Source organism: Trachemys scripta, chromosome 2, assembly GCF_013100865.1.
Source record: "Trachemys scripta elegans isolate TJP31775 chromosome 2, CAS_Tse_1.0, whole genome shotgun sequence".
Lineage (NCBI taxonomy): Eukaryota > Metazoa > Chordata > Testudines > Emydidae > Trachemys > Trachemys scripta.
In genome coordinates this window covers 169875820-169890094 of record NC_048299.1, presented here as the reverse complement: position 1 = coordinate 169890094, position 14275 = coordinate 169875820, and the positions used below count along the sequence as shown (strand labels likewise).

General features: G+C 40.0%; 1 protein-coding gene across 2 annotated transcripts in view; it reads left to right on the top strand.

The window, feature by feature from the left end:
• The window catches only part of TXNDC5 (thioredoxin domain containing 5), a 36258-nt gene that overhangs the window by 10399 nt on the left and 11584 nt on the right, over nucleotides 1-14275 (top strand). For both annotated transcript variants that reach the window (XM_034762285.1, XM_034762286.1), the window contains exons 3-6: nucleotides 1737-1842; nucleotides 4915-5011; nucleotides 11007-11122; nucleotides 13529-13615. In XM_034762285.1, coding sequence (XP_034618176.1) covers nucleotides 1737-1842; nucleotides 4915-5011; nucleotides 11007-11122; nucleotides 13529-13615 — 406 coding nt within the window. The remainder of the gene's footprint in view (nucleotides 1-1736; nucleotides 1843-4914; nucleotides 5012-11006; nucleotides 11123-13528; nucleotides 13616-14275) is intronic.

The following is a 14275-nucleotide window of genomic DNA, read 5'->3' as shown; positions in this document are numbered from 1 at the left end:
GATTCTCAGTATCTCCCCTCCTCCCCTTCCTTTTTTCCAGTGTGTGCTTTTAACTGTTTATGGTCTTTTGTACCTCTAGCTTTGGCTTTGGTAAAACAGCTCTGTCACTTTTGGGTAGCCTGGAAAGAGCATCTTCTCTATTACTAGCCCAGCTATTGTTCCCTTAGCTCCCTCGATGTTGTTTTTACCTCTAGTTGTCTTATCTCTGACCATTGCTTAATTTCCTGCTTGGTCTCCAAACAGAATACTATCAAGCAGGTAAACTGAGGTACATATATGCATACAAATCCTTGTAATACAGGTATCTCCCTCATTCTCCACAGGGTCACATGATGAAATTTTTAAAGGTCTGATTTTAAAATTAATTTTAACTCTAACTAAGTAACAGATTTAGTTGAAAATCCTCAGGAAATTCAGTCTTTACATATTGGTTGTATACTGTACAGTTGGGGAGGAAGATATGCTGTTATTTTCATACGAAACAAAGAGATTGGATATACAGATCTAAGTGGGGGGAAAAAACTGAACCTCATCTTAATAAAATAATAGAGGTGCTACTATGCCTGTAGGATCATTTAAGCTAACTTCTTGATTTCTGTTAGATTCTACTCCAAACTGTTATCAGAAGATGTATGAAAGGGAGAGATAAGCAATTCAGATTTTATAGTTCTTTTCTTTATTTTCTGTTGACTTCTTAAAGGGACAATATCAACTTAAAAACCACACACCTTTCTGAATGTTTTTTAACCTACTATTGTACAAGCAATGTACAATACTATAAATGAAAACGATAAAGGGAGGATTTTTTCTTATTTTAATTTGTATGAATTGTGCTTTTAAAAACACTATTGCATAGTGTTTTTTTTTTTTAAAGTTATAAGAGCTCTGAAGAGAAAAACAGGAGAGAAACATTTAGAAAAATGTGGTTGTAAAACCACAAAAATTAGCAAGGGAAGTCAAGGACAGGTGTAATAACTGAAATGAATTTTAACTCACTTTAAAAAAAAAAAAAAAAAAAAAAAAAAGGGATGGCATCCCTTTAAAAATTCCAGTATTTAAACAAATATGATTTCCAGTTTTAAGTTACACATATATTTAGTGGGAAAAGATTTAGGTATTTTGTTAAACAGATTTTACAGCAAGTATATATTTATATAATCAGAAAGACTGTCTTTGCAACTCCCCACCTATTTTCTCACCTTGTTCATCTGCTTTAAGCTACTTTTAATCAGTTTAATACAGCATGAGAAGTGGCATGTGATCAAGGACATGCATATTTGGCATGGCACAAAAAAGTGTAGAGAAATTCCTGGAACATAAGCTTTTTGTTTTTATGCATACTGAAAAAAATAACTGCTTTTTTTTTTTTGGTAAACTGGAAAATAGGATTCAGAAGCATAAACAGGGATTAATCTCTGAATTATTCTTTCTAGCATTTTATTCACCATTGTATGTTAATCTAAGGACATCTTGGAATGTTCACACAAAATATGGTATTTCTATCTGTGCTAAGTTTAAAGGAGAAGAACAGAGTTCTGGTTAGTTACAGGGCCCAGTTCTGCATCATGGAAATCCAGGGAATGTTTGATTTTAATGATAGGCTTGAGGACTGAGTATGCTCTGAGCTCAGTTATGATGTTATCAGCAAAAAGTTCACTTATTTCCAAAGAATGTTTCTTGTTTGTATCTATTTGAAAAGTTTTGCCTTACCTCTTTGTACTGTTTCAATGTTTCAGCCTAAAGCTGCTTAAACCAGGCCAAGAACCTGTGAAATACCAGGGTCCTAGAGACTTCCAGGCACTGGAAAGCTGGATGTTGCAGACACTAAATGAGGAACCAGCTGTAAGTGAACAGGAAATATTCCCTTCTTCCAGAGTCAGACTGATTCCTTGAACTATAGGGGTTAGGTTTTGCTTTCCAAGAGGAAAACCTCGTAAGAATAAAAATTGGATGATAAACTGGAACAGTGGCCAAATAGCCGTCAAACCCGTGATTAAAACTGGCATCCTTTGGGTTGCCCTTTGTTTCCTGTATTTAAAACCAAAATTCATAATCTTATTTCAAGGAAGTATTAGCCTCTTGACATTTAAGATGGGATGTCCTGGTACAAGTTCAGTTGACACGTATAGGCCACAAGTACTTTGTCTTGACTAGGAAAAGTGGTTTAGCTAATACAAGCTAGGTAAGACCAGCATAAACAATCTTTTTCCTAATGTAAATGCAAGGCAACAATTATTAGCTGGTCATGCTGTAGTTTAAAGCAGTGTCCACCGCTTGTTCAGGGAAATCCCCTGGCGGGCCGGCCCGGTTTGTTTACCTGCCGCGTCCGCAGGTTCGGCCGATCGCGGCTCCCACTGGCTGTGGTTTGCCGCTCCAGGCCAATGGGGGCTGCAGAAAGGGTGGCCAGCACATCCCTCAGCCCACGCCGCTTCCCGCAGCCCCCATTGGCCTGGAGCAGCAAACTGCGGTCAGTGGGAGCCGCGATTGGCTGAACCTGCGGATGCGGCAGGTAAAGAAACCGCCCGGGCCCACCAGGGGCTTTCCCTGAACAAGCGGCGGACCAGCTTTGAGAACCACTGGTTAGAGAGGAGTTAAGGCTACAACTCAACCAGCAAAATTGAGTTACAATGTGTTGCCCTATATCTACACAAGGAAAAAGCTTGAGTTTAGGTCTGGCTCATCTAGCATATTAGATGAGACTGGTGTAAACTTAAGCACTTTTCCTAGTCAAGACAAAGCCACAATGATTGCTGAGCTCAGTTGATTAAAAATACACAGTTCTGCTTAAACAAGATCCATGCTAATGTAACTTTTAAAAATTTAAACATCAGATGCAAAGAAGTTTTAGCAGTGTAGTTTCTAGTAATGTTTTTTTCAGCTCTGAGCTAGTTCCTATAAAAGTGTCTTTTTTCTGTTAAGTCACTGACTTAATGTTTGTGACTGTTGCAGCTTAGTTATAAGATGGCTAAGTTCTAGTTTGCTCCTTTTCTAATATTGCTGGTTCTGTGGGATTGGGAAAGAGTGCTCAGAGTGGAGTCTTGAATAGCTTGTAAATTATAGATAGCTGAAAGACCTCATAAATTTATGTGATGGCACATATGGTTTCTGTGACAGGAGTGGGCCTAATGTGTGATAATTAGGGCTGCAGATTTGTCACTGCATTTAAAAAAAAAAAAAAAAAAAAATCACAGAGCAGTCATGGTAATCTTAGAAAAAGTCACTGGTTTGGTGACTGCTCTGTGATTATATTTTTTTTTTATTTAAAAAAAAAAGCCCTGACAAGTGAGGGGGCACAGACTACCCACATCTGCACCCTCTGCCCCCATAACACAACCCTAATCCCAGCCTGGTACAGAGATAGGGTCTAAGGAGTGAGGGGTAAGCTTGGGGCTGGAAAGCAAGCCTGCCCTGCACACTCACCCCAGACACAGGCAGCTCCTGTATCCTGTGGGGCTGGGTCCCAGAGTTGAGAGGAAGCCCGCACTCACCTCAGGCATCGGCAATGGTAGCTCCTATGTCCTTTGGGACTGGGACTGGCTCCCTGCTCCATGTGTTGTGACCATGTGGGCCTGGTTGCAATGCCATTCATGTTCGGCCTGTGCCCCGTCATGACGTAGGAGTCAAGCCTGAGTGGCATTGTGACCCCATGCACCTGGTCGCAATGTCTGGTGCAGAAAGCCAGGCCCAGCCACATGGGACAGGAGCCTCCACAGGTGAGTCCTGGACACACACATAAGTCACAGACAAATGGGAAAATCACATTGTGACTTTTTTTCCTGCCATGACAAACCTGTAGCCCTAGTAGTAATGTTTTATAAATAGTGTAGGAGCTATTGTGTAATAATCTAAGAAGATTGAGATGTTCTAGTTTTATAAAGGCTGTATGTGATCTGGTCACTCAAGGAGAATTATTGTATATTGAATTGTAAATCTTTCCTGTATTAAGCTAGTTGTTGATGTAGCTTAATAGGGGACTGTGGGAAGAACAAACAGGAAGGCAGTGCAATGGATCTTCAAATGAGCAACCTACATCCAGACACTTGGGATGGGAATTACAGGACTATGTGGCATACTTCCAGGCTCCAGTCTGAAGTGACCCTTCTTTCTTGCCAGACTGGGAGCTACAGAGCAAAAGTATGGTAAATAGTTAAAAAGGACTTTTCAGGAAAAGAGTGGATTGAGAGTCAATTGTCAGTGAGCTCTGACAGAAAGAGAAGCTGGAAGGCAGTCTCTGTGCAGGAATCTGAAGGAGATGGACCTTCTCATGTCCAGGTAATGATAAGTCTTAGGGGAAAATAGGCATATGCATAGGCTGGCTTACCAGAGAAAACATATCTTAAAAACAATATGCTTTTTCTGTATAAATAATACTTTGCTTTAAAGAAGCTGACTGCCACTCTTATTGTGCCCTGAGGGAACAGAACTGCAGGATCTGAGCCCAAGTCAGACCTGCTGAGGTAATCACATTTGATACACTGGGAACTGCAGCCAGGGCCTAATTTGAGAATGGGATAATCCTGTGGTTCTCCCTCAGGTCAGGTGATAGGTGGAAGTTTGAGAGGATGGGAAGGTACACTTGAAGAGACCAGGATGGTGGATCACCAGGAAGAAAGACCAGGTGCAGTTAGCCCAGTAACTGAGATAGTTGCTTTCTGTATAATAGACTCACATGTCAGTTTCAAATAACCGCTTATTACTGTCCACTTGACACAGACCTTGATACAGAATAAAGATGGAGTAGGAAATAATTTGGGGAATTTGAAAATTGACAAATGGGGATTGTCTCCATTTACACTGCCACATGGAAGCATTACACATGGAGCACTATGTAAGGCAGACAAATTGCCATACAATTCATTTAGTGTATATCAGTTGCATAAGAAATAGTAATTACTTTTGTTTCTTTTTTAATAGGAGCAAGAATCTGATCTGCAACCACCAAAACTTCCGGAACCTAAACAGGGAATGCATGATCTCTCAGCAGCCAATTTCAAGATGCATATAGCAGAAGGTAATTTAATTATTTTCTTGTAATGATGTTTGGTACAGATATTTAGATCTAATTAGTGAGAAGCCTGCAATATTTGCTTGATCTTGTGAGGTATATGAGAGAAATGGTGGGCTAGTCTTTAAAAGTACCTTTCTCCCATCTTCTTACCCAAAAATCTGTAACAAGTGGAAAGATAACTTACAAAAAAAACCCCAGTTTTATTACATATTATATGCAATAAATATATTAAAGACATTAGGGTTATGAAATCAAGAACTCAAAAGTTAGGAAATCACAGTATTAAGGTTGCACAAGCAATCTTAAATTCATCCTCTGGTGCATATGCATTATGATAGTCTTCAATTACATGATTGCATACCATTTTTTTCCCCCCACAGGATCCTAGCTTCATTTAGTACACAGGATGGACAGTGCTCAATTAATGAGCCACCCTGCACTATTTTGTTTTATGCTCATGGTTCAGTGTGAGAGTCTAGGCTTTATTTACTGTGTATTATTCAAACCCTTCTATGGAAATACAATTATTTATTTCCTCATGGGCTCTTGTATGGCACTCATCACTACAGTATCTGCGTGCTTCACGAGCATTAATTTATCTGTACATATTCTACACAGTCTACATATATTCCAGCTTCTGCTATGAATGGAGAGGTCCTACAGACAACAGTCTCTTTTACTCCACAACCCTAATGCATCCCTAGAGCAAGTACATCCTGTACACCAGGGGTTCTCAAACTGGGGGTCAGGACCCCTCAGGAGATCGCGAGGTTATTACATGGGGGGTCGCGAGCTGTCAACCTCCATCCCAAATCTCGCTTTGCCTCCGGCATTTATAATGGTGTTAAATATATAAAAAATGGTGTTAATTTATAAGGGGGGTCGCACTCAGAGGCTTGCTATGTGAAAGGGGTCACCAGTAAAAAAGTTTGAGAGCCCCTGCTGTACACTGAATGAGACAAGCATCTTGTGGAAAAATAGTATGTGATCATGTAATTAAAACCTGTATCATAATGCTTATACACATGGAGGCTGAATTAAAGTTGTCTGTGCAACCTTAATTCTGGGATTTTCTGTTTGTTTGTTTTTTACTGGTTGACTTTGCACCTTAACATTCTTTTAATAGTTTGTGTGTACAATTTCCTAGGATTTAAAAAAAGCAAACTGAAAAACAGAAATTCCATCATGTGGGATTATATTGACACTCACTTGGCTCATTGGTAGAGTTGTGATCTTTAGATCCACCACATACACTCCTGTCACTTGAGCTAACAGAGTAATTGATAGCAGTAGTAGGTTGTCATCTTATATGTGGCCCAGCACTAGAAGGGGATGAGACATACACTTTGCCGTTGGTTTCACAGATATTATCTGACCGCAGAGGAATAGTGAGACTCAGGAATCTTGGGTTCCATTCCTGGCTCTGAAGGGGAAAGTTCTCTAATGGGCACAGACTCTTTTGCTCATTTCTGACAAGCTTGACCTCTTCTGCCCCGTCTCCTCTAATCTGGCCCTCCCCAACGCCTATCTCTCCCCAGCTCAGGCTTCTTATGCTAATCCCATTCTTCCCTACATAGCCTCTGCTTCTCATTCCAGTGTCATTTTCCTTGCCTAATCAGTTCTAGCTTCCCCCCTCTGTTTGCTGTCCGGTTCCCAGTGCCCCCCTTTCGCATACCGAAGTCCAGTCTTCTAGCTTAAGCAGTCCCACCTCCTAGCTTTTTGTCCAGTCTGTCTCTCCTTGCTCTCTCTCCCCTTCTCCCCTCCTCCCTCCCCCGTTAGCTCTGAGTTCCACTGTCCCTTCCTGGGCTCCTCATCCAATCTCTCTCTCTCTCTCTCTCTCTCTCTCTCTCATATATCCCTGGCTTTTTGTCCCAGTATCTTGGTTCAGCAAGCCTCAGCTCTCCCCATGAACCACAGTCCTCATCCCATCTCAGTGTTCCTTTGCCTAGCCAAGTAGTTCCCAGTCTCCGCCTGTCTCCAGTTTCCCTCACCAGCTCCCAGGGTCTCCACCCCATGTTTCCTTTACTGGCTCCTCGTCTCCTTGCCCAGCTAGTCCCAGTTTCCAGCATCCAGTCATAATTCCCCCCCTTCCAAGTCCCACTCTTTCCAGACTCTCTGTGCAAGTCTGCTCCTTTCCCTCCTCTCTGGTCCAGTTTTTGTCCAATCTGCATTCAAATCAGAAGGCTTCCTTTCCTACACTGGTTAGGTGCCAGCAGGATTGAGTCATTGGGACCACGGGAGAGGAGTCCAGTCACATGTAAGAGCTGCAATATGCTCAGTGAGGATAGAATCTTCAGAGATTTTATATTTATTCTATATTTAGGTTGCATAATACTTTCAATTATGAAAGATTCTTGTAACTTTACGAAACTCTCTAGCACCTCCACTGTTTGGAACAGGCCTTTGAAATTCAACACGGACAACACCCTGGGGCTAGAGAGATGACTTTTTCTTGTCCCATGGAATTCCATTCAGGTAGCATTAGAGTGGGCAGTCATGGAAGGAGAGCTAGGTCAGGCTCTCTCTCCTACCCCCACTCCCACCCCAGACACAGCCTATTGCCCCAGTGGTCCATCCCTGCCCTCTGGGGCTATCACGTGGGTCAGGAGTTCCCCCAACTCCATGGTTTGGGGAAGGGAGAGCCAGACTGGGCTCCCCTCAGTCATCCCTGGACCTAGCACACCCTGAGCCCCATGCTCCATCCTGGGATAATAGCCTTCCTCTATTGCTAAGTAATGTAGTTATTTCTGTAGTTCAAGTGATAGAAGTCTGTGATGCAGTGCTGAAGGTTCTGGATTCCAATCGATTGGAAAAACCTAAGAAATTGTAACCTAAATAATTTTTTTTACCTTTACCTTTTTTTTTTTTTTTTTTAATACAAAGTCCAGTACTTGAAAGTGAGGAAATACCAGATTTAAGATTGCATTATAAGACTGTTTTTAATTACATGATCACATGGTATTTTTTTCATTGGATGCCTGTCTCTTTCAGTGCAGAGGGTAGACACACAAGGGGGCAGAATTAAGGTCGCATGGGCAACTCTTAAGTTTGGCATTTCCTAACTTGTGAGTGCTTTGTTTTGCAAACTAAATAATCTTTTACTGTGGTTTTATATATCTAACATTGTGCATACACCATAAATTTTTGTTGTTGTTGTTGGGTGCAGTTTTGGTATTTAAAAAAGTAATAATTCTGATTGTACAATCTACATCATCATTGCATTAGCTACCTATTCTAAATGAGAAATGTCAACTTGGTAAACTTTAAAAAAAAAAATCTAATGTTTCAGTTTGGAAACCACATACTAATTAAACGCTTATATTGTCTGGACAAAAAATACAAATTGATAGTTTTCCAGTAAGGATTGAAATATGCCTCACAGTAATGGCATTGTTTTTTGTGTGCAATTTCTCACCCCTTTTTAAAACACTAAAGCATATTGAAGCTTTCACTGGTTCATCATTTTGTGGGGACAACACAGAATGATGTGAAATGTCAAGTTATTCATGGCTGATGGACCATAAAAGAGAGAACAGGGGGCAGCAGTGATAAGTGGTGGGCACATTTGCTGCACTTGCCAACTCAGAGGTTCATTGCAGATAAAAAGCCACTGGACTGAGTCATTAGATTCCTTACTTTTTAGATCTTTGTTTATATGGTTCCTGGTTAAGAAACTAGACTACAAAGTAATAGTGAGGCTACTAATTGAATAAAAATATGAAAAAGGCAACAATCCAAGACAGAAAGTTGTACCAATAAATCTTATTTTCATCAATCTTTCTCTCTGCCTCTCAGGTTTTCTTTCAAACATTTAAACTAGAATGGAATTACAGTAGAACCTGCCTACAGTGAATCTCCATTTACAGTGAAGTTCTTCTGTTAGTAGGAGCCTTTGCGGGGGGGGGGGGGGGGGGGGGGGAAAAGGATGGGGGAAGCAGTGAAAAAGACTTCATTATTATAAGAGGTTTCCATCCTTTCGTTTCTCCTGTGACTACACTTTTTCCATGTCCTTGCATTAAAAGCATTTGACGTTCTTTTCTCTGTATTTAGTTCCTTTTTATTCTGTGTTAATATGGAGTTGCTTTGATGTTGTTAGTGCTTCATGCTCCTGACTCTACTGCTACGGCTACACCAGAGAGTTTACAGCAGAGGAGCTGCAGTGATGCCACTGTAAGCTCTCTAAGCCATCGGGAAGAGAGCTCTCCTGTCGGCTTTACTGCTCCAGCCCCGTGAGTGGCGTAGCTATGTCAGCGGGAGAAGCTCACCCACCGACATAGCGCTGTCTACACTGACGCTGCTCAGGGGTGTTTGTTTTTTCACACCCCTGAGCTACATAAGTTACACCGCAGTAAATGCTAGTGTAGACATAGCCTAAAGCACTGAGGCCCGTTTTTTTTTAAAGTTATTTAGGCATTGCTGTCAGAATGCCTAACTGATTTAGGAGCTTAAATATCATTTTCAGAAGGGATATAGGCACTTAGGAGTCTAAATCTCGTCAACAGCCAGTGGGATTTAGACTCTTGGTGTCTAAATTATTTGTTATTGACAAATCCATGTTTGCTATTACTTATAACCCTAGCTATTTCTCGTATCTTTTAGGTGCTTACTAATTGATTGATCTTTTTTTTTCCAGTATCTATCCGGGTGTCAAAGTTAGGGTGCCTGGTCTATAATTCCCCAGGCCCCCCTTCCCCCCCCCCTTTTTAACAATAGGAAATATGTTCGCCCTTCTCAAGTTTTCTTTATCTAAATATTCTTTAACCTGTTTTTTCCACATTTTGACTTGTGTTCCTTTCCCCATTTTGTTAATATTAATTGTGTTGAGTATATGGTTGCTATTAACCTTTTTAGTGAAATAGGCATTCAATACCTCAGCCGCCTTGATGTCCTTATTAGCTCTCCTTCCCTGCTAAGTGGAGAGACCTACGCTTTCCTTCATCTTTCTCTTGCTCCTAATATACTTACAGTACCATTTGTTACTACCTTTTATGTCCCCTGTTAGGTGCAACTAATTTTGTGCCTTAGCCTTTCTGATTTTGTCGCTACATGCTTGTGCTGTTCTTCTGTACTCCTCCTTAGTAATTTGTCCATTTTTCACCTTTTGTGGGATTTCTTTTTTATTTTCAGGTCATTAAAGAGCTCCTGATGGAGTCATGTTGGCCTCTTACTATTCATCCTATATTTCCTTACATCGGGATAATTGGCAGTTGTGCGTTTAATATTGTCTCCTTGAGAAATTGCCAGCTCTCCTGAACTCCTTTATCCCTTAGGTTTTGTTCCCATTGGACCCTATGTACCAGGATTACATGACAGAGATTTTAAAAGTCCTTGTCACAGAGAGCTTGCAATTTTAACTTAAATAAACACAAACATGAAGATGACAGAGGATCAATGCAGGGAAAGAAGGAGAATTAATTCAAATAGAGTTTTATAGCAACTGAATTGCAGTCACTTCTGTATTTAGAAATGTATTCAATGTTTGAGCTTTCTCTTTAAATTATGCTGTTTACTTTTTGACCTTCTGCTGTTTTCCACTCTTCAGCAGTATAGCTGACTCACGTGAATTCTTGTTAGAATAAGGAATTTTAGCAAATGGTTAGATGAAAATTATTATGCTTTTAATAAACATCTAACTTTGGCAGTGTGTTTTGTGAAGATGTATGGATGGAGGAAAGACATGAACTATGCACTGATGTGCTTGGATATGACATTGAAAAACTAGCTCCTGAAATATTCGTGGCTGTGTTTAGTTTACGACATTTCAAACTAACTGTAAATATAAGTGAAGTACTGTACAATGGATACCATTTACAAATTAATGTTTACTGCACTACAGTATTTTATCTTTACTATTATATTTTCAAAATTACCTGTACTTAGGCTGGGAAATACCATGATAAATTTATAATTGGTGGTAAATAGATAGTCTTTAATGACAGCCACTGTTTCAGGTACATATGAATTGAGCCTTTTTTTTTTTTTTTTTTTTCTTTTAAAGGTAATCACTTTATCAAATTCTTTGCCCCTTGGTGTGGCCACTGCAAAGCTTTGGCTCCAACCTGGGAACAGCTGGCCTCAGTTCTTGAGCATTCTGAAACTGTCAAGATTGGCAAGGTAGGTTGAAAGCTCTTATTAAACTTGAAATATACCTCCTTTGGATGAATACATTAGTCAAGTAGCACGCTACTCATCCTATATAGTCTGTAAGCCAAACTTTATTTACTCTGTTTTGTCACTTGATAAATCATTTCACCTTCACAGATCCCATTTTAATTTTGAGCTGGCTATTTCTCTTATATGCTACATGGACCCAGATATTTTATTTATCCTGATGAGATGGCCAACTCTGAATTGACAAGACCTATTCATTTTAAATAAGGGCATGCCAGAAACTTGTCTGTACCCAGATTACTGTGTTTCAGAGGTATGAACCAACAGAAAGGGTGAATACAGTAGATGTTGAGAGGAATATTTTCAGTTTTGATTTTTGTATTGCACTGCCCTTGTCTGTTGTCAGGGCTTCATCAGTTTCAGGATTTATTTTCAGTAGTAAAAATTACTCTTCCTCTTCCAATATGCTGTATCCAACTGGATAGCTTTGTAAATTTTAGCCCCAATAAAGGGATTCATGATGCGTTGTTTCTCATCTATTCATATCCACTCTCCACCCCCCAAAAAAAAAAAAATTAGTATAGACTTTTGGGGGACTTCTGTCTTAAAAACTGATATCTTGTCCTGCTTTACTATTTCCCTTAGGGATGATAACCAGATTCTGTGGTGTATTTACCATGGGAGCTTATTATTTGTTCCTGAAGTGACTTCTATGCAGAGGTATGCAGGTGGTCTGGCAACTGCAGTTACTCACTTTATTTGCTGACCCATGCCGAAGTCATGCTGGTGTCTAACAATCTGAATCCCTCAATGTTATCTGATGGTGCTAAATGTATAGAGACTAACTTTTTTAAACTCTTAAACCTTCAAAGGTATTAACTTGGTATTTAAAGACCGCTGCCATTAACGTCTAAGTAAAACTGTTAATGATGAAGCTGCAGTCTCTCCTTTCTCTCTGTAAGAGTAGACTTTTCTTATGGTGTAGATCAGAGTCTTTTGAGAAATTTAAATATTTTGAAATCTGGCAACACAACTGAGATTGCTCAGAATAAAGTACTAGAGGATTTTGGTCCTTTGATACTATCTGTATGTATTAAAAGCTGCATGTAGTGATTACTTTTTGAGCATCTGGAATGTTTGCGTGAGCTATTTGGTGCAGTTATTGCTTGGTTTAAGTATGTTCTTACTACAGTATTACCCAGTCTCTCTTCACGTAGAGCGTTATAAGTCCATTGTTTTCAAAAGTCCTGTTTTATCCAGTGTTCTATTTTGCATGCTTTAGCATTTTTTATCCTAATAAAGGCAGTCTTGTCTCAATGCCTACCCAGTTTTGTGTAACAGGATGCCATGAAACTATTAGAAACTTGTTTTGGCTCAGACTCTGATTCTCTAAGTAGGCAGGAAACATGACCTTCATGTAATCCAGGTGAATGTCAGTAGCACCTGTTACTTTTTGCCTGTAGTCTGCTTAGTTGTCCTCACTTCAGTGATCTGTGGCGCAAAGTTCCTAATGTTAACTTTAAAAATCTAAGTGTTATCTCAAGCAGATGCTGAAACCATGCACATGACATGTAGATTATTTATTGGCTTATTAATTGGATTTGTAAATCAGGGTATGTCTACACAGGGATTAAAAAAAATTGCTGGCTCAGCTTTCTGCTTTGGCTCTGGGCTAAAAAAATTGCTGTGTAGACATTTGGGCTTGGGCTGGACACTGAGCTCTGGGACCCTCCCCCCTCACAAGGTCCCAGAGCTAAGCCTCCAGCCCAAGTCCAAATGTCTACACAGCAATATTTAGCCCCACAAGCCCAAGTCAGTTGACCTGGGCCATCCACAGCTGTACCGCAGGTCTTTTATCCCTGTGTAGATGTACTATCTGTCCTTACAAATTGGCTTGTGGCAAAATTAGAATCTAATTTGAATTCCAGTTGCTCAGCATTTGGAATTTCCCTTGTATTGAAGTCAAGTTACTAGCTGTTTTGCTTTCTGATGTCAGAGTACTCCTGTATGATTTAAAAAAAAACCCGAGCCAGTAAATCCTTGTACTGAAAATTTAGTTTCAAACTCTTAACATATGAGTATTGGGTGCCCTGCTGCCCAGGTTGTAATTTTTTTCACTCTGCAAATACTGAATGCTTGTTCTAACTAGCATATTAAATCATAGTGCCTTTGTTCTTTTCTGCTTCTGCCTCTACCCTCCCTGAGCAGCTTGAGAGAGATTTGGAACACAGACTTAAATGGCTTTCAAGACAAGACTTGTAAATTATTTCAATTAGCTTCTGACAAACCTTGCCTTTCTCTGTAGATACATATTGAGAGATATTAAATATAAAGGGTATGATGCTGTGATTGGAACAGCATGGATTTTATTCCATATGAGTGAATGATTATAACTATTTTAAACTTTAGGTTGACTGTACACAGCATTATGAAGTCTGTTCTGAAAACCAAGTTCGTGGATATCCCACCCTCCTCTGGTTTAGGAATGGTGAAAAGGTGAGGCCGCAAATACAGTATGAGGTCAAACCCTTTCTTCCTCTGTGAAGACAAGCAGGCTTGTAGAACGTTCTTGCATGTTGGGAGAAGTTGGCTTATTTGAATATATTTGAAAGCCTCTTTGTAAGAGATGGAAAGATAGACGATATGAATGGGGCAGTGTTTGGGATGGGGTGATGACTACTTTTGTTTGTGCCATAAATAAAACTTCTAACACAGTTGTGCATTCTGGTCTGCAAATAACCAAAAACAATAGATTGTTCATAAACCAGGGATAGATATCTCAAAACATATCAACTTGTGAGAGAACTCTGGGTATATTTTCATCTTCCAACTTTATCCTTACATGTAAAAGTGTCTGGAAGTACAGATGAAATAGACAAAATACAAAGTTAAAAGAGGGAATCCCCCTTCCCCCCCCTTCCCCCCATTTTGCCTCTCCAGATTCACATTCATGGGTATTGCATGGCCCTGGAGTCATCAGCTCAGAGCAGTGCCTGTTGAATTCACAAGTCTGAACATTTGAAGTGAGGTTATAAGAATCCTGTGGCTCCAGTTGCCCAAATTCAAAGAATTGCAAGAAGGACTTTGAAGAGGTTAGGGAAATGAGTGCAGATCTGCAGAGCCAATACATTTGAACAGCACCAAATAAGCTTTACT